The sequence below is a fragment of the Tinamus guttatus genome, unplaced genomic scaffold, assembly GCF_059628265.1.
Source record: "Tinamus guttatus ecotype Peru unplaced genomic scaffold, ASM5962826v1 Tinamus_guttatus_pri_ptg000043l, whole genome shotgun sequence".
NCBI lineage: Eukaryota > Metazoa > Chordata > Aves > Tinamiformes > Tinamidae > Tinamus > Tinamus guttatus.
The window spans coordinates 1,955,450-1,978,789 of NW_028288577.1; the positions used below are offsets into that span (position 1 = coordinate 1,955,450).

The 23,340-nt window shown below is 43.9% G+C and overlaps 3 protein-coding genes across 4 annotated transcripts; 1 reads left to right on the forward strand and 2 right to left on the reverse strand.

The window, feature by feature from the left end:
• Nucleotides 1-426: 426 nt before the first annotated feature.
• Nucleotides 427-6,681, reverse strand: SMG8 (SMG8 nonsense mediated mRNA decay factor). Its single transcript, XM_010218593.2, is given in 11 exon segments — nucleotides 427-1,338; nucleotides 2,605-3,480; nucleotides 3,934-4,079; nucleotides 4,975-5,680; nucleotides 5,682-6,005; nucleotides 6,007-6,047; nucleotides 6,050-6,155; nucleotides 6,157-6,306; nucleotides 6,308-6,469; nucleotides 6,471-6,588; nucleotides 6,590-6,681. Coding segments are annotated over 11 exon segments (2,919 nt in total). The 3' UTR covers nucleotides 427-1,140.
• Nucleotides 6,682-7,564: 883 nt separating this feature from the next.
• Nucleotides 7,565-11,215, reverse strand: PRR11 (proline rich 11). The gene is made up of 9 exons (XM_010218590.2): nucleotides 11,095-11,215; nucleotides 10,537-10,690; nucleotides 10,019-10,141; nucleotides 9,464-9,724; nucleotides 9,179-9,277; nucleotides 8,585-8,694; nucleotides 8,421-8,480; nucleotides 8,239-8,335; nucleotides 7,565-7,653 (listed from the first exon to the last, which is right to left on the reverse strand). Exons 1-9 carry the CDS (start codon nucleotides 11,202-11,204, stop codon nucleotides 7,585-7,587), a joined length of 1,083 nt encoding a protein of 360 aa, XP_010216892.2. The 5' UTR covers nucleotides 11,205-11,215; the 3' UTR covers nucleotides 7,565-7,584.
• A 1,612-nt stretch (nucleotides 11,216-12,827) lies between these two features.
• Nucleotides 12,828-22,910, forward strand: SKA2 (spindle and kinetochore associated complex subunit 2). 2 transcript variants are annotated; one of them, XM_088536232.1, is made up of 7 exons: nucleotides 12,851-12,928; nucleotides 18,826-18,915; nucleotides 19,674-19,850; nucleotides 20,279-20,365; nucleotides 21,681-21,720; nucleotides 21,885-22,017; nucleotides 22,757-22,910. In XM_088536232.1, exons 1-7 carry the CDS (start codon nucleotides 12,896-12,898, stop codon nucleotides 22,884-22,886), a joined length of 690 nt encoding a protein of 229 aa, XP_088392358.1. In that variant the 5' UTR covers nucleotides 12,851-12,895; the 3' UTR covers nucleotides 22,887-22,910. The 2 variants fall into 2 exon arrangements, with proteins under 2 accessions (XP_088392351.1, XP_088392358.1); XM_088536225.1 differs by lacking the exon at nucleotides 18,826-18,915 and having other exon boundaries at nucleotides 12,828-12,928.
• The last annotated feature ends 430 nt before the right edge of the window (nucleotides 22,911-23,340 follow it).

The window sequence follows — 23,340 nt, forward strand, 5'->3', positions numbered from 1 at the left end:
AGCACATACAGGGAGATTATTCCAGCTCCGCAGGTATTTTCCCCACACAGCTGGATCAAGAGATAGTTCTTGCACAGCACAGAGGGCAGGTCTCACCCCTGGTCATGCACTGTGATCACTGTATTATTACAAAACTGGCCAATCAAAATTTGTATGCATGCTAATTAAAACTCTATTCTAGAAAAAAACTATTCTAGAAATGAAATTAGGTCATCTCATACTGCCATTTTTAAATAATACATCCTACCTTGACAGCATCAACTCTGAGGACTCAAGCTATTCTTCCAACTCAGTGTTCTGCATTTGTCAGAAACAGTAGTATAATTATCAAAAATCTCTCAGTCTGAGATTTGAACTTTATAAATATCTCCTTTTAGCAACCAAATACCAGTGAATTACTACAAGTCGGCCCTACTGACAGCTTAAGCTGTATTTGCTTATTTTGAACAAATACAAATCATTTACAAAGAGATTTGTCATTCCAAAATCTGCAATTAAGTGGGCTCTTACCCTTTACTTGTAAGGATCAGATTTCTTTTTAACATGCAATATAAATTTCAAAATAGTCTCATCTATGAACACAAACGCAATAAAATATTACAACTTGATATGGGTAAACACAATTTCTGGCTTTGATAACATTAAGATAAATCAAAACTGCAATGCCTCAGTTTTTAGACAAGATCAAAGACCGATAATTTCTCACAACATCACAATGAAAACATCATGTTGTTTACATACAAATAGTTCGGAAAAGCAAGAGATTGTACCCATCATTGCCTCTATATAACAAAGGAAACTGATTTCAGGCAACAGTAATTTTCAGATTTTTCTAAATACATATGTAGAAAGATATAATGGGGACAAGCACTATCATCACAATGTTTAGTGATATAGCTACAGTATGTTAAGATAACCACTTTTTTGTTACAGGTCAAAATTTAATAAACAGAAACTTTACGGGTTTCTTAGATTCCTTTCTCCACTTTCATATTCAGACTTCATTTTCAACATGACTCTGAACCACAATATAGCTCACTAGATCACAGTGATAATTGGTTGGTAACAGACATGAATCAAAATCCATAATTTGGATTGAAGCTTAAAAAAAAAAAAAAACCTAAACTTTTAGAATAATTCTTATTGTGTAATTGCTTTCAGTATTCCTCTGAGAACTTTGTAACTCATTAATTGTTGACTTTCTTTTGGAGGAAAGCAGGGTCCGCGTTCTGTCACATACGCATAAGGAAATCTAAGCACCCACAGTCCATCAGATGGAAGGGTTATCTCCTGCTTCTCAGGGTAAAACACAGGACAAGGTGGTGGCCCTGGCTGAACCTGAAAACAAAACAGAGATGTGAGCAGATAAACACTATTAGAATAAAAATCTAAACCAAAGAAGTCTAGCAATTCTTGGCTACAATCAAGGTCCCCCACACTCATGCAGTGCTGAAGATTCTGGGAGCAGATCTCAGTACTGTAGCGCACAGAGCCCTGAACTGTTAGTCTGCTCCAAAAACATCAGTATTAATGTCAGGTTTTGGTCAGTACTGTGCTTCAACCTTGAAAATAAAGCAAGTGGTATCTGCGTTGCTGAAGGTGTCCCATAAAAGAGGCCAATCCCATCATTTCGCGATTCAATAAGGATCTTGTGGCAATTTTCAAAAGCTAGAAAGGTTACAAAACACTCTCAATCTGCTTCTCTTCCCACCATTATACGGAATACAGGCTGTTCTGACTCTCAGTCAGTAACACTATTATACAGTGAACGCCAACACAGTTTTTGCCCTATTCTAACAAATAATAGGTAAACACATGTACACTTGTTCTTATTTTAATCTTTCAAAAACTGTTTGGGTAGCTGTTGCCCTTTTCTCTGCTTCTTTAGAACACCCTTGGAAACAGGAAAAACTCTTCAATTAAAGAAATCTTTTTACCTCCTAAATTCAAAGGTTAGCTAATAATAATAATTCACCTTAGCAGTGAGTCACTGCTTTTTTCTATGACATTTAAAATGTTAATTCTTACATAGTCATTGCTCACTTGTGCTGCAATAAATTTTCTTTTAAAAGTTCACATCTTCTGTAGCAGTTATCTTAAGAGTTTCAATCCAATGGAATGCTCTTACGTCACCCTTGATAAAATATTTCTAAAACTTACTTTCTAAGGCATAAGCCAAACTTAACATTAAAGAACAGCTGTTTAGAAGACAGCTATAGCACGAGGGCAGACTTTCCTGTTCTAGCTATCAAGCCATTTCCAATCTGAACTGAGACCTGAAGAAAGAGGAGAAATTTGTTGCTAAGGCCCAGTCACTGGCCTCTCCACCAAAAATGTTAAGTGGCAAAATCACTTTATTATGAACCCATCTGTTAAGCAGTGAACTCAACCTTCCAATCTCTTTTACCCAGACAACCAACAGCCCGACATTTTAACTGTTGCTTTTGTCCACTACTGGCTTAAGAGAACTTAACTGACGTTCTGTTTTGGGTTGGAATAAATCTCTTGTGATAGTCTCACTGAGACGCCTTCCTGCCCTGCAAAGAATGTCGTAACTCTCCACTCTTTCTCTGCAATTACCAGATTCCCTTTTCCATTTCGTACCTGAGGTGTTAAAGTTATTTGCAGGGGAGCATCAGGAACCACCACGAAGAGTCTCATAAATTGAGCATAATGGGGCTTGAGCCCTCGTCCCTGAGTAGATGACAGGATGTACAGTGGCATGTCGGAATTGAGGGCCTTGATAGCAGATTCCTTTGGCCCTCCTCCCATCACCTTCATGACCTTATCAGGCCCCGAGCACATGAACCGCCTCCCACGTGCATCTTCATACTCAAATCCCACAAAAGCTCGAGCTATGTCATCTCTCCGCCTTCCTCTTCCCATCACAACTGCGCTTCTCTTCCCAGGAACAGCTTTGTTAGGTGCAGGCCACGAATTGGTGTCCAAGTCTCCTTCATCTTCAGTTCTTGTTCTGATGACTATATCCCAGGGCATTAAATAGTTCGTTCCTGGGATAAAGCCTTGTTGGTCTAGGCCGGTGTGGAAGTTGTAAGCCTTAGCAGGGCCAAGCTTGACCAGTGCCCAACTGGAGAACTTGGGCAAAAGTCCTTTGGGGCAGTTGGAATGGAGCATCCCAGGGAGGTACTCGACAGTGGAGGCCTGGCGATCAACCAGACTTGGCCTCTTCTCGCTTTTGGAGTCACCGCTCTGCCCGTGGCTCTCTGCATTGTCACCTCCACCCTGGGGGTCAGGTGGGTAAGTGCCCAAGCTGCCCGTCGACTGACCCAGGCTGAGGGCTAAGCTCAGGCCTGTGCTTTCTCCCTGAGTCTGAGGCTCTTTTTCTTTCAGTTTCTCAATCTCTCCTTCTGGAGGGGCAGGCGATGCCTCATCCCTAGCAGGTGCTGGATCAGGAGTGCTGGGCTGAAACACGGGGAAGTTGATGTGCTCCAGTTTCCCACAGCATTTTTCTTCCAGCAGCTATGAAAAAGAATATGCAATTAATTCGATTAATTTTACATCTTCCATCTCAGTGATGAGGGAGTTCACGGTCATAACATTTGGTAGGTATAATTTAGGATAGCAAAGAGACTAAAAAAGAAAAGATGATTCAAGAGGAACATTCAAGAGGTTTGCACAATGTGAGAATAAAAGCAGGCAGAAGCACAGCTCATACATACGATGGATTTAAAATTTCCATGGACTGACATACTTGCAGTGTAAAGACGCTCCTGTCTGCATGCAGCAATGGGGACAGAAACTGCCCATTCTGTTCACCCAGTTAAGCACAATTTCTGGTCTCAGAAATCCTTCCTCCCAGACAATATTTGCACATTGATAGATTCAAAAGGAAAGTTTACTATTGGTCACTTCAGGATACAGGCCTTGCTGATAAAGCAAAAGTGCTGCTCGAAGTAGAGACTGGATAGTTACCTGGTAGAAGTCATAATTAGCTGCTTTGATATCAAAGGGGTCGTCGCGAGGCGCTTGTTTCCTTCCACAGTTACAAGCCCCTGTGGAGCGAGCCCGGCTGTTGTGATACAGAACTGGAGGGTTTCTGTCTGCTTCTGGCTTCTCCCCTGAAAGCAAAATCAATGAAATCCAAGAGAATTAGCTTACATTTCTAGAGAGTGTTTCCCTTCATCTGCTGCCTTCTCCTTGCTATATACATATACAAAGTTATTTGCCTGCAATGCCAGGTAATTGGGAATTCCCTCCCCCTTTCTCACATTCACTACAAGACAAAGTGAGTCCTCTTTGCTTTGACAAGCTCTTCCTAAAAAGCATATAGTTCTTCTGCCTGCAATAAATGTAATTTAGACAGTTTCTGCTCTTTGTTCAAGTCAATCAAGTCATTGAAAAGGATGAGAGGGCACAAACATTTTCAGATAAGTTTTGTCCTATTTTATATCTCATTACGACTCCAATGTGGCATCTCTAATTAGCACAGACTTAAATCAATGTTGCTAACAGTGAACTCACAGCCAAACATCATTCAACTAGAGGAGAAGTGTTTTCAGTTTGTTTCAACATCACATTCAGGGGACTCAGCACAAGAACATGAGAATAATTATTGAACATTGCACTTTTATAGCACTGATAACAAAACACAGCTATTCATCACTCTACGGTTTCTTTTATATTCTAAATCCTATACAATGCAAACACATCAGACACTCCCACACGTGCAGGAAGTTGCAAAAGAGGCAATGAATGAATTAACCATGAAAACCAAACTATTTCCAAATCATAATGGTCACCCATGATGGGGATTAAGCATCTCAGCAATATAAAAGAAGTCTGAAGAACAGCTCTACTGTAATCAAAGCTTTATTTTCTTAGAGCAAGATTAAACCTGTTCGGTTTTCACCTTCTGAATATGTGCAAGGGGCTCTGCACTCAGCTTAAGACAAGACATTTTCAAGTGCAAACAGAATTAAAACATGAGAACCAACCACAAATGAGTTTCTTTACCTGCCTTAGGGAGCAAATGGAACTTATGCACGCAGTGCTGGTCAGTTAAGCTTCGCTCTTCGCAAAGCTGATGCCCGTTGCTCCAGAACTTGTAGCAGTCCTCATTGAGCTGCATGGCGTATTTATGGAAGGCCGGTCCCCGCGCGTGCTGGCTGTACACGCGCAGCGCTTGGGCCAACTGGTTCTTATGGACTGTCATGGTGTAATTATGGGGCAGATTGGATTGATACGCGCTGTGGGCCATGGGGAGAGCTTTCTGGCAACGGTTTTCAGAGAATTTAGTGTCTATATCTAAATATCCTTCCAAGACTTTGATGCTGCCCATGATTTTGGAACTCAGCTCCCCAGTGAGAGAAGCGGGGTCGTCGTCTTTGCCTTCAATGGTCACTTCGTACAGTTTTAATGCTGCAGCAACCCACTTCTGGTAGGTTGGGAGCTCAAAGTGAGAAGGCTGAGGGTTCCTCCCCACGCTGTCGTCGAAGCCCTTCTTGCTGAGCACCAGCTCCACATGCTGCCACAGGAACTCCTTGAGGGTGCAGTCCACAAGCTGCCCAGAGGAGCTGGAGCTGCTGCTGCTGCTCTCCGCATAGAAGGACAACTGCTGCCTGCCGTGCCTCATCATCTGGTACCTCCTGGGTCCGGACAGGGTGGGAGCCAGCAGTGAGTCGGTCTCTCTCATGGTGCAGTTGCTCCTGAGCTGGTCGAGGAAGCATGGCCACCGGATCCTCCCCATCCTGGGCCCCGCCGGCCACGATGTAGACAAAGGCCTGGTTGGCAGGCACGGTGAACAGGCAGTTGATGCTCTGGTTGGTGAGCACCCTGCTCTTTCTGAAGATGCGGTAGATCTGATCCTCCAGCGCATGCTGCAGCCTCCTCTTAGGGGAATGCTTCTTGGGGGGCGGCTTTTCCAGGTGGCCGCAGGGATCCTGGCCCCTGCCTGGGGGGGGATCCACCTTCAGGGTCCCATTGAGCTGGAAGAGGAAGAGGAGGCGCGGAGGGCAGGGCCTGCAGTTGAGTTTCCACTCCTTGCCTCACTGGGCAGTCCTTGATGGCAGCCTTCAGGGAGGGCAGCACTTCTGCCGCAGCCCATCCAGCGCCCTGAAAACGCGGTCGTAGGTGATGTCGAAGGAGCAAGTGGGATGCACCAGCAGCAGGATGTGGCACACGGAGAAGAGGTAGAGAGGAGCTCAGGCAGTGCAGCTTCTCCTGGTGCTTCCAGAACTCGTGGGCCTCGGCGTGCGGCAGCGGGGCAGGGGCGCCGGGCGGGTGGCCGGGCGCAGGCTCACGGGCCTCGGCGGCGGCCAGGTCACTGCAGGCCCGCAGCAGCTGCGGACGTGTCGCAGATGGACGTGAGCACCAGGTAGAGCACGCGGTTCTCCTGGCTGTAATAGGCTTGCAGCTGGTTGTAGTCCTTGGTGGCCGGCTCGGCCTCCTGCCCGGCGGCCGCCTCGCCCGCGGGGCCCTCGCTCTCGAAGAGCGGGAAGACCTGCCGGTCCGCACACGGTGCTCACCAGGGCCGCCTTCTCGGAGCAGAGCTGCAGCGCCGTCTTGCCGAAGATGCCCACCACGCACACCTCCTCCTCGCCCGGCGCCGCCGCCGCGCCCGGCCCCCGCCGCCGCCGCGGCCCCCTCGGCGCCCGCCAGCAGCAGCTCCCGCAGCCTCACGGGCCCCACGGCGCCCATGGCCCGCGCCGCCGCCAGCGGCATGGCCGCGCCGCCACGGCCCGCGCGCATGCGCGCTGCGCACGCCGCGCATGCGCGGAGCCGGCGCGGCGGGAGCCATTTCGAGGCGGGGCGCGGCGGCCGGTACCGCCCGCCGTGAAGCGAGCGGCGGGGAGCAGCGAGCGCCGCCCGCCGGTACCGCCCGCCGTGAAACGAGCGGCAGCGGGAGCCAAGCGCCGCCGAGCGGCGGGGAGCAGCCCGAGCGCCGCCAGCAGCCCCGGCCGCCCCGCGGGGCGGCTTCTCCATCGCTCTCCCGCAGAGCGGGAGCCGCCGGGGGCTTCCGGGGACCTCCCAGCAGAGGGGTCTCCCGTTCACAGGATGGGGGACCCGTCACCGGCCACACTCCCTACGTTAATTCCTTCATCATTCCTTAGGCACCTGTTTGTGGAAACCTCCAGCCCTGCACGTTTAATACTTATGTATTTAATATAATCTTTAACACTATCAGAGCACCAAGGTGGATCTTTTCGGTAAATCTGTATATCTACTCTCAATCTTTTCTTTGTTAAAAAAAAATATATATATATAAAATTTAAGTTAACAAATACACCTGTATTACATGCAGCAGCAAGCCAGGAATGTAACAGTCCCTACTTGTTTTCTGAAAGCTTCAGCAGCAGTTACATAGTCAAAGGACTCAGGATATTTCATTCAATTTTGTCCAGTAACAGAAAAGATATAACCATAGTGAGACTCATTATAAAGAAGCGAGACTCATTTATAAAGACCTTGATTTTAAAAAGTAGAATTCTGGTAAAAGTGTTTTCAACACTCCCCTTTCTCACGTACATTAGATTTACTTACAGATACATTATGGTTTAGTAATATAAAAGTGGGATTCAAGTGACTTCCTCACCATAGCTGAATAAAATACATTGTTCCATAAAACTACTTCTGTTCATCGAAGCTGTTAGCAGCATTTAACTTGGCTGGAGAGGGACTCTTTGGATGAGCCATCTGTTGAAACAAGAACAGGGTCAGACCTTGGAGTATGAGCTTGGTACAGTTACTGTTCAGATAAACTACAATGTTACTCTCAATTGATACTTCATAAAAGAAAACAAACCAGCAAATTGTTAAAATAGAAGACATTATTAACCCTCATATTTTTTTTCTCCTGGAAACTGGGACTATAATACGAGAGCCAGTACAAAATCTCAACTTTTCTTGTAAGCACCATGAAAGAACCTGCTGAAAGGCAGGGCACCAGCATCTCCATTCTATAGTTTCCTTACCAGTAAACTGGGAAACAGTACAACAGGTACCTTATATGCGAAGTACTTAGCTGTCCTGGATGTCAACTACAGAGACAGTACCTTATCCTAATAATTAGTAGTGTAACGACTACTTAGTAGTTATTATAACCTCAGTAACACTGGCTCCCGAGGATTTTCACTTTCTATTAAGGTATCTTATGCCTTCAAGAGATCACAAATATCAGTGGGACTGCAGAGTAGGAAAAAAAAGTATGAAATTCCATGGTATACTGGAACTTTCAAGCCACTTTATTTTTTTTCTGGAAAGACAAACACCATGACTTGCCTGAAACTTGCGTCGCAGTGCCTGTGTCATGATCGGTGTCAAGCCAGTGCCACTCTCCATGTTTTCTTTAGCATTTAGTGGAGTGCCCCCAGGACTTCTGGAAAGGTTGGAAGCAGTAAGGGGAATTATTATTAGTTCTCTAACTTTTTAGAGAAACAAAATGAGAATAGGAAGGAACTCACCTTTGTATATTGACTTTCTTAAGATGTTTTCGAAGATCTAACTGATTTTTAGCAGGAGTACTAACAGAAAAAAAAAACAGATTATTAAAACATTCTGTAAACAGTGTTCATCATTATTGTGAACACAGAAATCAAATATCAAAGTAAGGAAGAAGACTTCTTACATTAAGCAGTTTGTAATGTGAACTGATGGATTGGATTTAGGTCTCAGACTAATGCTCTGTAAATCTGACACGGTAATTAATGCCCTGCGTGTCTTCACTGGTGATCCTGCCTAAAGTCAGAACAGAAACATTACCACAAATGAACTTTAAAAGGCCTTGCTGAACTGAAATCTAATTAGTATTTATACTCTGAAGGAGTTTTGTGGTTTATGGCTTTCACGCTTTTTTAAATCCTTAAGATTTAATGTGGCTTGGACAAAAACAGTTTATTAAAAACAAAACACACACTTCTGCAAGCAACATTTTAGACAGGCAAAATAAACCCAAAATATATTGACAACACTCACAAACATAAAGCTACATAAAAGCTATATGTCCTTAATCTTAATGTCCAGATCCTTCCATGAGATTGGTTAATTTGTTCACTTCCAATGCCCATATGCTCACTAGGAGGCTCACTTAAAACTCCTTGCTTTGTTTTCAGAAGAGAAAATACTATTTCTTGACAAATTCTGTGAGTCCCTGAGAGGCTGAGACAAGCACCACGGGAAGTTTGCGCTGATCATCCAGCTATCCCCATGTCCTCTGATTTACCTTGTCGATTCTCAGGTTGCTCTCTGTTTTCTTTAGTTTTACATTCAGGAGATCTTTGAGAGTGATATGCATCGGCCCATCTTTTTTTAATGATGTTTCCTGAATACAGTAGAGGGGTTAGAAGGAAAATTAGAAGTGCCAAATGACAGGCTGCTCATGCACAAACCCAGGTCCAAACAACCCAGCTACAAGTAACTAAACGGTGATTAAAGAACCCAGCCACAAGTAACTAAACGGTGATTAAAGAACCCAGCCACAAGTAACTAAGTGGAGATTCCTGCCTACCGGGAGGGTTTTGGAGCTGCTGCCCCGTTTGAGGAGGAGAGGAGCTGGAGGTGCTGGTGGTGGGGGCAAAGGCGGTGGCGGGGGTGGTGGTGGAGGTGGGAGAGGTGCAGGGGCTGCATGTGCAGGTTGCAGTTGTGCTGCCCAAGGCCCGGACACTGGTAACAGCAGGTCCCCCTGTGTTTGCGCAGGAGCATCCAGAACTGGCTTATTGCACCGTTGACAAAGAGAATTGTCTGAAGACGAAGCTGCAGTTCCATTCATCTGAAAAAAGAAGTATGAATAAATAAGAGAATATTAAATACGCTGGCAAGCACATTGAATTTTAGAGAACAGAGCTTTTGATTTCATTTGAACCGGGAAGATAAAAAGCCTCTTATCAGAATTACTAGCCTGCAGCCAAGAAGTAACTGCAGTTTAATAATGCTTCATGTGTAAAAGAGGTGAAATACTGCACAATGGGAAAGTGTTAAGATTTCAGTTTCCCCTCACTGACCACAATTCCTTAAATTTCTACACAATTAAACATTACTCTGCCCCATGAGGATTCAGACTGACCTGGAGTATTCCTTGCAATTGAGAGAATTCAGTTTCCAACTTTTCCAGCTTCTCTCTAAATGTATTTAGCTCCCTTAAGTAGATTTGTGATGGAAATATGGTGTCTTTAACCACTTTAAGACTCTAAACACAAAAAGAAACCAAACCAGTGCTTACAAGAAATTGCATTTCCAGAGACAAGGCTATCGGGTATAATTCCTATTGAAAGCTCTATTGCAAAGTCTTGCATTGTAGTCTACAGAAAGTCACAAAATAGAGAGGGAATTTCACCAAATACTTTAGATTCGCTCTATCATTTCTGCTTGGGCATCCAATCTTTGAATATTAATTGCAACTGCTTTACCACAACGGCCTTACGCTGGGCTGGAACCCAAAGAGTGACTTTCTCAAAAAGCCATTTAACTTTATCTAGAGTATAATCCACGCTTGACCTGAAAAGTTCATATATGGGTACAATCATCTCAGTACAGCCAACGAGTACAACCAATCAGTACCGCCTCGCACACCGGGACGCCTACCTGTGTGACAGCGCTCTGGCACCAACAGTACAGCAACGATGCTGTTGCTGTAAAGGGTTTTACTACCGTTTTCACACTGGGCAAAGTGAACGACCAGACTGAGGACAGACGGCTTTGCACAGTTGATGTGTCCAGAGGAACATCACCTGCTGGCCTGCGAAAGAACAGTTCAGAACAAAGACATCAATATATTTATAAAGTCAAGCTTTAAAACAAATAACTGTGGAAATTACAAGCACCACCACCAACAGTTGCCAACAGAGTAAAAATGAGAATGAGACTACGAAAGACCAAGAAACACCATGAGAAGGGTTGTGGCACTAAACATTAAAAAAAAAAAAAAAACTTGGATTTGCAATATATTGTTTTTTTCCAAAATGTATTTGCTGTGCATTAAAGTTAACATTAGAGCAAGTACTACAAAATGTACAAGATGAAACAATTCCACTGATATACAGGCTCCAACACAGAGCTTTTACCTCAGTTTCATATTATATATGGAGCAAATAATGACTCCAGAAATTGAATTAAAGAAAAAGTTCTATGAGAGCCCCTTACCTTGGAGAGGGGCAATCTGAGCTCTGGGGATTAGCAGCATTTCTTTTTTTTTCCATTAGAAATTTTGCTCTGGCTTTCAGCTTTCGTCGACGTTGCTTGTACTTTGCCATTGCTGCTAAAAAAAGAAACAACAAATTAAAATTAATTTATAGAAATATTCCCACTTTCCTCAAGAGAGGACTGTCACAGGAGGGATTGGAAAGGGCATGGATGGCGTCTCAAAAATTCAGTTAAAAGTTAGTCACAGTTGTCTTACAAGAAGCATCACATAAAGTGGATAAAGATTATCACCTCCTCTAAAATCTCCCCAATCCACTGACATATGTTTGCACACACAAGACAAGTGAAAAAATAAAAAAACCCATCATTTTATTGATTCAGAGGTATGAGGGCTTTCTGCTTAGGACTCACTCGAAGGATGTTGATAGCACTTTTTCTTTACCCTACACTGACAAATACTGTGCTTTGGAAAAATAATATTATTCTGGAGAATGTTGACAGGTGACACAAAAAAAAAAAAAACCCACACACAAAGGATCCAGGACTTCCTTTGCTCAAAAGTTACCCTCATCATCAGGAGAGTCTTGCTGGGGTCCTGACAGAGCCCCATTTTGGGGGACAACCTTTAACGCCATTTACCCCACGCGCAGCGCCCTGCCCTGCGGGCCAGGGGCCCGTTCCGGAGCCGCCTCAGTCAGTTCCCCAGACTCGCGCGGGGTTTCACACACGCGAGGAACTGAAGCTGGAGACGCCACCGATTAGCAGCAGCGCTTGGACCTTTAATGTGTGTTCGGGGCTACACGACCCCCTGTCACATCCTCCCGGGAAGCCTCGGCCCGTCTCAGGGGCACCCCACAGGCCCCAGCCGCCTCCCCAGCGGCCGCAACGTTTCCGTTAAGCGCGGAGGGGCCCGGGGGTCCCGCGCAACGCGGGCAGGGACAGCCGCCCGGGGCTGCGGCCGAACCGCCATCCTCGCGGGCCCGTGTGTGCGGGGACAAGCGACTCGGGACCCCCGCGAGGCCGAGGCGGGCGCGGGGACTTCCCGCCCCCGCGACTCCCCCTCAAGGCCCCACTCACCTCCCGCCCGGCGCCCGCCGGTTCAAACCGCTCCTCGCGCCGCCCGCAGCCAATCGGAGCGCCGCTCTCTGCCGTCCCGCCCGGAGCCGTAGCGAGCGGCGCGCTGATTGGCCGCCGGGCGGGCGCGGGCGCGCGCTCCTGGGGAGGGCAGAGGGACGCGGAGCGCGGCCAATGGCGGGTGCGCCGGCGCGGCTCGGTCCCGCGCCCTGAGGCACACAAAGGCGAGCCGCCCCGCCATTGGGTAAAGGCTTTTCAGGCCAACCAATCAGCGCGAGGAAACCGTTAGGCTGGAAAAGGCCAATCAGATTGAAAGGTGGGAGAGGCGCGACCAATCATCGGAGACCGCAGACGATAAACGAAACGGAGCCGCTAATCGCCCCCTTCAGTTGCGAATTAGCCGCAAGCTGCGAGCCAATGGCGGCCCGGGTGCTCCATCTCAGCCAACCACCGCCGGCTGCTGCTCTACCCCAATCGCGCTCCGCGGCCCTCCCCCGCCGGGCCAATCGGCGGGCGCAGTTTTCCTCTCGACCAATGGCCTCCAGCCTACCTTCAAGAGGGTTTACATTCCCTCCTAGCCAATGGCCGGCGGCCGCTGTCAGCGGAAGACCAATTGGAGAGGAGCGGTGAGTGACAGCTGCCCAATGGGGGCCGCCGACTCTCCCATCCCGCAGAGAGGGGGGTGGGTGCCTCTCCGCCGCCGCCTGAGGAATGTCAACTATTCAACATGGAGACGGCGGTTACCAGGCTCGAGACCATGGTGAGCGCGGGCGGCGGGGCGGGGGCGGCGGCGGGGCCGCGCGGCGGCGGGGGCGCCCCGGAGCGGCCGCCCGAAGCCGGGGGGGAGGCGGAGGCGCGGGAGGGCGCAGCGCGGGCGCGCCCGGGGGCGGGAGGGGGCGAGAGGCCGGCGGAGGGCGGGGGAGGGCAGGCGAGTCCCATCCGGGCGCCGGGGGCGGGGTGGGGGGGGGGGCGGCGAGGGCGCGGCCACCGGCCCGTTGGGTCGGGCGGGTTCGACCGGGCCGGTCCATTGCGCTCTCCCCCCGCGGGGGCGGGGCCCCGCCGCGCCGCTCCATTCAACCCCTCGCCCCGGGGCTTGAGCGCGCCCATTTTCCGCTCACCTAGGGGGATTCAGGCGCTCTGGGCCACTCTATTCTCCCGGTGTGTTGGGGGGGCGGGGGGGGTTCCCCCATTTTAACCCCTCGCCCTGTGGCGGCCGGGAGGGGGGGGCGTGGAGCGAAGCGCTTTTGGAATAGTCCATTTTCTCTAAGATAACGGGGGGGGTAAATCTCACCTGGGCTGGTCCATTTCCTCTGCGGGGGTGGCCGGGGCAAAGAGGTCGGGCGGGCCGGTCCATTCGCGCCGCGGGTAGAGGGGGAGAGGAGGAAGGGGCGCGGGGCGGGGTGGGGGATGAGGAGGCTCCGCGCCGCCCTCGGGCCGCCCGGCCCGTTCCCTCCCCGCGCGGCAGGGAGGAGCCCCCCGGCTCGGCGGGGACGAGCGCTGGGGCCGCGGGAGAGGCCCCGAGGCTCCCCCGTCGCCCCGCGCAGTGGGCGCGCCCGGCCGCTCGCCCCGAGGAGAGGCGGCTCCGCGCGCCTGAGGCGCGAGGGCGGCGCGCGCGGGGGGTCCCCGGGGCCCCGCACGGCCCTGGGGCTCCGCGGATGGCGGGGCCGGGGTGTTGCCGGCTGCGCTCCTGCTCTTGGTGTAGCTCCTCGCAGCTCTTGTGTTCAGCGCTGTTTGCGCGGGCGCTTGAAGGCGAGGCTCGGCGGCGTTATGTAAGTGGCCCTTGTTGCCCCACTCGTACTTTGCTAAATAAATAAAAAATTTAAAAAAGGACAACCAAAAAGCCATGGTATTCTTCCACATATTGTTAGAGTCTGGAAAACTGTCTTTTTGAAACAGCCAAGATCCCTTGTAGCAGCTCTCAAATCTTGATCTTCCTTTTTGCTCTGTTTAATGCAATTTTCACAACTTCATTTTTTAATTTGTTTTTAAAGTAAAGTGTCTTGGGACTGATTTGTATACCCAAATGCTGCCTAGATAGTATGGCTTCATTCCAGTGGCCTTACGTAAATTAAAATGCTTGTGCTGACATAGTCCTGCAAAATATGACACTCCCTCGCAAGTTTTCCTTGCTGGGAGACTTGGAAGTTTAGCTCTGACTTCAAATTCAAAACTCACAGCCCTGCCCATCGTGTAAGCTTGAGATTTTCCCCAGTTCTTCTGTTAGTGCTGAACAATACTGAGCAATTTTATTTCTTTCGTCTTTGTAGCATGTTTGCTTTTCCTTTGTGTAAACCTGCTTAGAAGTACACAAGTTAGATGTAGAAGTTTGTTACAAAAAGCACGGGGAAGTCATACTGTTAACGTTTGCCGATTTATGGTTTTTGTTGTAGTGCATAAATAATCAAAGAGGTAGTTTACTGCCATTAAAGTTAACAGGGGCGTCTGCTTCTGCTAGGAGAAGGCAATTACTGGTCACACACACAGACTAAAGTGATCTTGCATTTCTTCTGGCCGTTTTTACAGTCAATCAGAAACATGCATTGGCAAGGATGTCTCTCGTTGCCACTTTGGGTCTCCTGCTTTTCCGTCTGCTTATTGTTTCTTCTTCCTGGACTTCCTGTGAAGTCAGCTCCCTCCACAGAAGTGTGATAAAATAACAGTTCTTATTTCCCCAGAGGCTTTGATGTGCATTTCACGAAAACCATCTTTTTAGCCTTGTAGAACCAAGGATAAGCTAATTTGCAGGAGCTTAAAAAGAACAATGCAAACGAAAATACCAGGTAAATCTCTGGTTATTTCAGACTACTGCTCTAAAAAAGAGCTGAATGAATCATAACGTCTGCAATGTAAGACGGGATTCGTTATGTTAAAGATGCTAAACCTGGCTCTTCAGCTCGGGTAAGAATCCTGGGCGCTGTTAGTTTAACATTTAGACACCTAAGGCTGTGCTGCCCAAGCGTGCACTGAAGTCACCTGGAACTGAAGATCTTTCCGACAGCTTCAACAGATGTTGAGTCAAGATGTAGTGTAGTATGTAGTAGGTGGCAGTAAGAAATGTATCTTTCTGTACAACAATAATTTTGTTAAGTCTCTCAGAACTTTGCATATTCACCTAGTGCTTTCCAGCACGCAGCACTTCAGCAGCCTGCACTGAAAGGAACTTAAATTTTGTAGATATCCATCTAGTAAAATATTCAAAGCGGATTAACTACCAGAAAGTGTTTTGTTCAGAACAGTTTAGTTAATTTATTTCACTTTTTAAAGTAGAGTAGGCCTACTTTTCTGTGAGTGGTGCCTGTCCAATGCCCTTTTTATGTTGTACTACTAGTGATCACGCACAAAAAGCAGTGCAATGTTAAAAGGGCATTGGCCAGCAATACTATCTACATTGCTTGTTATTATTCTATGGAATCACAAGTCAAAAGTCATTCTTATATGTCTGAGACTAGAAGATGATTCGACAAACAACTATAAAATGGGATGGTCGGAGATTTATTGTTTTGCATTCATTATCTCCTAGTTATTTGTCAAGGAGAAATTTGAATTGATCCTTTAATGGCAAATACCATCAGATCTAGGTGTCTGTCCTTATACATAAAAAGGACAAAAGGATCTTCCCACAAAAAGGGAAGAACACTGTGCAGCATTCCCATTTCTCTATAAAACATTGTAGATGTCCCAGGTGTAGAGTTGCCTCAGGTTGTTGCTCTGGGTGCATCAGTCATCTTTTATATCCACTCCCCATTTCTTTGCATTTGTTGTTAGGAATGCTAAGGCCTACAAACCTCAGGAGTTCTCAAACTTTATATGAAGTTATTGTGTTTTTTGTAATAATAGCACCTTTATTGAGATTTATGAAATACACCCCCACATTCATTGTCCTCTAACATCCAAATGGTTACCCCAATGGTATTTTAAATCCACAATGTTGCGAAATCTTGTCATGTTTAAATGCATTTAAGAGTGACTCAACACCTTCAAATCAGAAGAATAAACTTTAGTGTCCAGAAAATGTTCCCTGCAAGGCAGTTTGAGAACATCTGTCTAATAGCACTTTCCTTGTCATAAGATGAATCCAAAAGATAATTAAGTTTGGAAATGTCATTTCCAGTTGAATGAACACAAGTTTTTTTGAAAACTGAATTTCTGACAGATCTTTAGGATTTTTTTTCCCTCCTTGGTCAGTAGAAGGGCAGTGATTCTAAGTGATTCTAACATCTTGAAATACAGGAGTTCTTACATGTCCGTGTCAGGACTCAGTGAACATTAACCTTATCCAAATCTCCACAACCTACTGAAACCACTATCTGACTCAAACGATTTTAACCAATACATATTTTGAGAGTATTGATTACTTGTGCAGAATTCTTGCTGCTTACGAATGCTCTGACTTTATTGCACTACTGTACTTTACAGCTAGCAGTGCAATAGTATTGTCAAAGCATCTGAAAGCAGAGTACACAGCAGTGGCTTGAATCTTGCCTTACAGTTTGTAACACTTTCTTCAAAGCCTGTGAGTAAACTGCAAAATCTGCATTTCATAAATGTGCATTTTTATGTGATTCTATGTAATATTCATCATGAAAATGATCCTAACCTATAACATTAAGATGAGATTTTTACAGGTGTATGCATCCTGAAATATAGCAAGAAATAAATATTTCTATTTATAAAATACGGAAAAATGGGTTTAATGGAGGAATATATCTCAGTGCTTATTAACTATGCCTTGAAGTTGTTAATAAATTTTGTTTCTTTTAGAGAGTAGTATGCTTTCAGGAAAATGCAGTGATACTGAACTGTAATGTTTTCATAAAGGACAAGTCTTAAAGATATTGTCATATGATGCATGAGCATTCAGATTCACATTTAATTTTTAATGTCTGAATCACAGTTGCAGCAAGGACTTAATGGCTTACTGTCATTCTATATATTTCAATATCGGTAGTATTTTTAAGGACAGGACTTCATGGATACTTTTTAAAGGCACTCACATTCATTGTGTGCATTCCTAATAATTAATAATTTGATGGAGGAGATGGAGCAAGGCAGAAAGTGGCCTGCTTTGGTTGTCTGTCCCTAGAACTGAAGAATTATAAATGTTTGCCAGTGGAGGGGAACAGATGTGGTTGAATGGTTAGGAAAAGACCGATGGTTGAAACCTCAACATTCTTCTCGTATCCAGGCCTAACTACCAAAATACAAACAGCCAAAAGGCCTAAAGCATTTTTTTTTACACTAGGTACCATTGTGGTATTCCAATTAGTATTTTGAGATAAGAGTTAACAAACACAGCCTTATTTTGATTCTTTTGGTTGAGGGGGAGGGAAAGTAATGATTGCTTCAGAATTAATCTAATTTTAAATAGTGGAAGCCACACTGAGTTAAGTAACTTCCAAGCATTTAACTTGCTTTCATCATAGTCTCTTTTGTGCCTGTGAATTCCCCAAATAATTATATTAAGAAATTCATGTTTGTTTCATGAACTGAAAGGCTGCCTTTTTTTTCTTTCTTTTTTTTTTTTTAAGTAGAAGTCCTTAATAGACATTAAAATTGCAAGCTAAAATTAATTAAATATAGCGCTATCAGCACACTGTTTTACAAGGCAATTATCTAATTCTCTGTGGGCTTATTTATCCCAAGGAAAGAAATATGATGTCATCAATTAGATTATCTATTTGGTAGTCTGATTTATTAGAGAATAACCAAATGTGTTATGGGTATTATAATCATCTGAAAGAATACATTCCTAATATCATTAATAACAAAATCTTCATGCTTGGATCCTGAACTTGTAGTCTCTGCTGTGTAAATGACTGAACACTGCAGTTTTGCTAATAGAATTCCTAATGCTTGAAAAGAAAAGCAGCTAGCCAAGAAAAAGCTCTAAAAATCAATGGAGAGTATCTTAATATCTCAGGAAAGAAAACTCCTTTTGCATTCTGAGACAATCAGTTTTAAACAAGATGCATTGTTCTTGTCTCTTGCTATAACTTCCCTCTTTGGACTGCTAGCTAAAAGCTTCATCCTGAGAGGTTTTGCTTAGAAAAGGGCATTTAATCTAGGAATTAGGGAGAATGTTTACAAGCATTTTGTGGAGCTGTGTGAAAAAGGGCAAGATGAAAGGGCTGCAAAGAGAACAGTTGGGTAATTAGCGTCCAACAAATTTCCATTTGTTGATGGTAGAATTGGTGGGGGCTGTTTTAGTGCAACTGGGTGTGCAGGGTTTCGTTTATTTCTTACACATGAAAGGAAAATACTCGTGTCTGGGTCTGCATTTGCACTGGGGACAGCTGGGAGTAGTGATGGCTGAGCCAAGTAGCTCAGCTGTAAGATAGCACAGGAGTTTTGCAAAGTAATATGCTAGGTGTTTATTATCTAGATAGTTTATTTGATATTTAATTTGGCAGTTTTTATCTTATAAATATTACACAATTATTTAATGCTTTTTTTCAGTCTAGAAGTGTGTCAGCGTAATTTTCAAACATTAGCTAAGAGCATAGAAGGGAGGATTAGGAACTTACGTTTGTAGCATATCTACCTTTAAAATGGAGGCACCTGGCTTCTGCTTTCCTGCAATACAAGAAAGACAAATGGATGAGTGTTGTCTACAGTTTTCATTTTTTAATATGCTGTGGCTGATCTTAAATATTTTAGTTCCAGAAGGCAGAATCTGATCTGGATTATATTCAACACAAACTGGAGTTTGAAATAATGAAAAGCCTTCCCGATAATCCAACAGCAGAGGTAGTATTTTCGGATTAAATTTGTAGATTTTACTGTATTTTGCATGAACTGTTAATAAGTGAATGATAATAAATAGATTTTTTTAATCCTAAAATATATTTCAGTTTTCTTTTACCTAGTTGATAGCTTTTTATTACTACAAAGCATTTCTTGCATCCTATAGCCAGGTGACTAGCTTAATAAAAATTCAACAACTTCCCCTAAATTGTTGTGTAATGGAATTCTCACATTTTGCTTTGAGAAATTAGTAGTAATGTTAACAGTTAATTGTTAGAGGCAGTTTCTGATATTAGCTAAAATACACCACTACCTGACACCGAACATAAACTTGCCAGCAAACAATGACTAAATTCATGCTTGGGAGAGAGGTGAGAGAAAAATGTCAGCATATAACAGATTTAATAAATTTGTCCTCATCCTTACAATATTGTGACATAGAGTGGAAAAATAATCTTTTTAATGAGATGTCTCTAATTTATTCTAAACTAGAGAAGGCATTAAAACCACCAATACAGTAAAATCACCCCCTGTATTTACTATGTAGCGCAGAGTAATGCTATTTTAACATTTTATATAATTTTTGCTTATGAGAAAGTAGATGTGTAGTGGAAACTGATGGACACAGCTAAGATTGCCTAATCACTTTCATGGTAGAGGGCCATTTCATATTACATATTAGTGACTAATTGCCTATAGTTTGAATGGCTAGTTAATTTCTGTTCTATAGTAGTTTAAGTGTACTTTTAATTTCTGTATAGGAAAATCCAATTACTCTCTTAGAAGAACTCGCAGTGGTGAAGTCTCGTTACAAGATGTTGTGTGTGCAGCTGGACAAAGTTTCCACAGAGCAGACAGAATCCATGAACTGCATTCGTGCTGCCCTAGAAAACACAATGAAGATGGTTCAGGCACTACAGCAACATACTGATCTTGAGGTACCACTTTTGTTTTACTCCTGTAAATGAGCATATATTTGTGTAACCTGTACATTAATGGGCGTAGTTGGATTGAAAAATGTGTAATTCCTAGAGACTTAGAAAATAAAAGGACTATTTACCTGAAGAAATATTTGCAAGATCAGGCCTATTTTGGTAAATCACAAGTCTTATTCATCGCTCTACAGTTGGGCAGGATGAGTAACTCTTGAATGCTCCTTTTTATCGAATCATTTATTGGTGTTAAATGGATATTATAATTGGATTTTCAGACATATTCAGCATGTAAGCTTGCTTTTATTTGAAATAAGTAGGAGTCTACTGTTAGCTTCCATGAGAAAAGGGTTAGACAAACATTGAGTTCCTCTGTAAATAGCAGCATCCTTGGAACCGAAAGCATCAGAATTCTTCCGTGTCTTTCTCTTTAGCGCTTGCCTTTGTCAGAGGAAGAACAGGCTGCAGCACAACTGTTAACCTGCCAAACTGTCAACGAAGTGAAATCTCCAGAGGAAGAGGTAATTAGATGACAGTGTCTGTATTTTAGAAACTATTAATCTGAGTAGTTCAAATGAAGTCAGGAAGACTCTTTTTTCAGGTATGGGGCTACAATTTCTCACAAACCTTTTTGGTTTGGTTGTATGTGATTACATTGCTGAGTTGTCCCATTTAAATTGCCCATGGAAGAAAAACTTATTTTGACAGAAGACTTTAATTGGGAAACATTTCTGTTTATTTTCAATGCAGTTGGTTGCTGCTGCTGTTGATCTGTTAACACATGTAAGAAGCCTTTGGGTGGGGAGTGAAGGGTGTAATTGCTTCAACCTCATGTATATCAAAATGGAGATGAATTTAATTTCCTGTAAAATATTAAATACAGGTTGGAGTATGAGTAAGAATAATTGAAGCATATTGCAAGTATAATGCAGCAGAACATAGATGTCAATAGTTGATAGATATTTATATATTTTGTCAGAGTGACTCAAAGCACAAAATTCTAATAAATCATTTGCAAAGACTGGTCTGTGTCTTATATTAAAAGCAAAATATTAAAGAAAGATTGTAATTATCTTACTGACCTTATGTTTTTCTACATGTCTTCTCATGGCCCGCTCTATCAATGATGTCTCTCTTTTCTGCCTTTTATTGCCATGGTTGGTTTGCGTTAAAGATTTCCTGTATTTTTCAGTTTCATTCACTCTTCGTTTGCAGATAACTTTTACCTTGATTAAATACCCTCAATTTATGTTGTTCTATTATTTATTTCTAATGCTCAGCCCTCAATATACTGCTGCTGTAAAACAGGCTCAGTGCAAAATATAGCTGTATCCTGCTCCTATTAAGGACTGTTTAATTGGTATCAGTCCCTATGTTATCATCTGTGTTTTGAAGGTAGCCGAACAGTCTATGAAAGACAGAAAACAGGAAAAGATACCAAAATGGCCCTGTTTTGTTTTGGTTTTCCTCCATGCTGTATTTCTGGCTGAAAAGTTAGATAAAGCCAACTTCAGTTTGTCAGAACTGTCAGCCCTGAGGGTTGCTTGAGAAGAGGGGAGCCATCTCCTGCCTGGGCAGGGCTTTCAGCTAGATCCGTGCTGGGATGCAAAGGAGGACGCAAAGAGGCTCATCTGACTTGCATATGAATCTTTTTGTTTGCATTTCAAGCTTATTTTTATTTGTATTTGAACAAGATTTTGCTGTTAACTTCAGTAGCTGTGAGATCCTTGGTATCAAATGGTAAAATGCAGTTACTAATACAGATGTGCAAATTGTAAAAAGTAATTTCTGAATAAGATTCCAACAAATCCTGAAATCTCTCTCATTTGTTTTTAGCCAGTTAGTTCAGAATCTGCAGACCCTGAGTCAACTGAAGGTAAGTGCTGGGGGGAAAAAAAAATCTTCCTACTGTTCCCTTTTTTTTGAGCATGAAGACTGATCCCCCCACACACACAGCCCCAGGAAGTTTTGTAAATAATATTTCCTAAGGCTTCCGTCTTCAGTATTTCTCATATATGTCTTATATTTTCAATATTCTAGAATCACAATTCAAACCATTGACTGAAGAAATGCTTAAGGCTGTACCAAGGAGTATCAGGAGTACTGTTAAACTGGCAGACTTGAACAATTTTTACAGGGAGTTATTTAACCACTTCGTTGTAAATAAGAATAGGTAAGACTGAAACAATTAATTAGTCAGACTTTTATAATCTGTAAAGAAATTCCAGCCTTTTCAAACTAAATGAAAGCTGTTGTCAACTTTTTAGTTAGTTAACTATTTGCTGCTAGACTATAAACTTCAAATGTTGATTTCCCTTGCTTAGGCCATTAATGGTTATATATTTATAGTCCAAAGTGACATGCAATCGTAATAAACTCTCCAAATTTATTTGCATAAAAATGACTTATAATTTCATATTTTTCAAAAGTACATGTCAAGTCCTTCACAAACTGATTTTTTTCTGTTTGATTCACTGAACAGATGTCCAAAACTAGGTCTACTCAGAACTAAGTTTTGCTGACACAGTCATATTAGAAAACCCTTTTAGCTTTCATAACCTGGAAAAAAATACAACCTTAACTCAGCCCAAATTGCTACCCCGAATCCTGACCCTGGGCCCTGACTCGAGCCCTTGCCCCTGAGCCCCGGCCTCCGTCTGTGATTTTGGCTGTGGATATTGTCAGGTTGACAATAAAAAATGAAGAAGCTTTTAACCCATTCTGTCTTGGACATTACGCTTGGACTGTTCTTCGAAGCAGCACAGTGAGATTGATGGAAATGTGCCTAAGTGTGAAAATTACAGAGCACTTGCAAAAATCAATCTTGAAACAGTGTGAGCTTTTTAATCACTGCCTGGCCAACCTGATGTTTGATACCCTGCTTTGCTGAATAGTTTGCTCTTGTCTTGCAGAGCAGCGCTCAGCATTTCGCAGATGAGCAAGATGAATTTGAAAGCCACTAACTCAAGAGTCCGCATCTTGAAAGAACTCCGTATTGTGGAACTCGACAAACAAGGAAATGTTAAGTTACTGTGTAAATGAAAGCTCAGTCCATTCTTACTTGACGCACTTGACACACAAGTGTCTTGGTTACAGCTCCTGGATTATTCACAAGCAAGTATTGCTCTGGCGTCTGGGAGTTACCAGTGTGCTCTTGGACAGCTGTTAATATTTCTGTGTACAAATTCTGTTTATAGAACTTAAAATTGCAGAGTTAATTATTGAGGTTGGAATTTTATCTTGAATGTTTATAGTCCATCGCAGATGCCTGAGGAGTTAACCATGTGACAGTTCTATATTCCTTGTGACATTCCTGAGTGGGTTTTTATGATGAATAACCCAAACCATTTATTTGTACTTATATTCCTGAATAAATGATTAAAGTTAAGGAAGCCATCAGTGTATTTATTCACTCTCCAAATGGCCCATTTTTGTTTTCCTTTGGTGTGCACTGTCTTGGTTGCAGCCCTGTGATGCTGCAGGATCGCAATGCAGC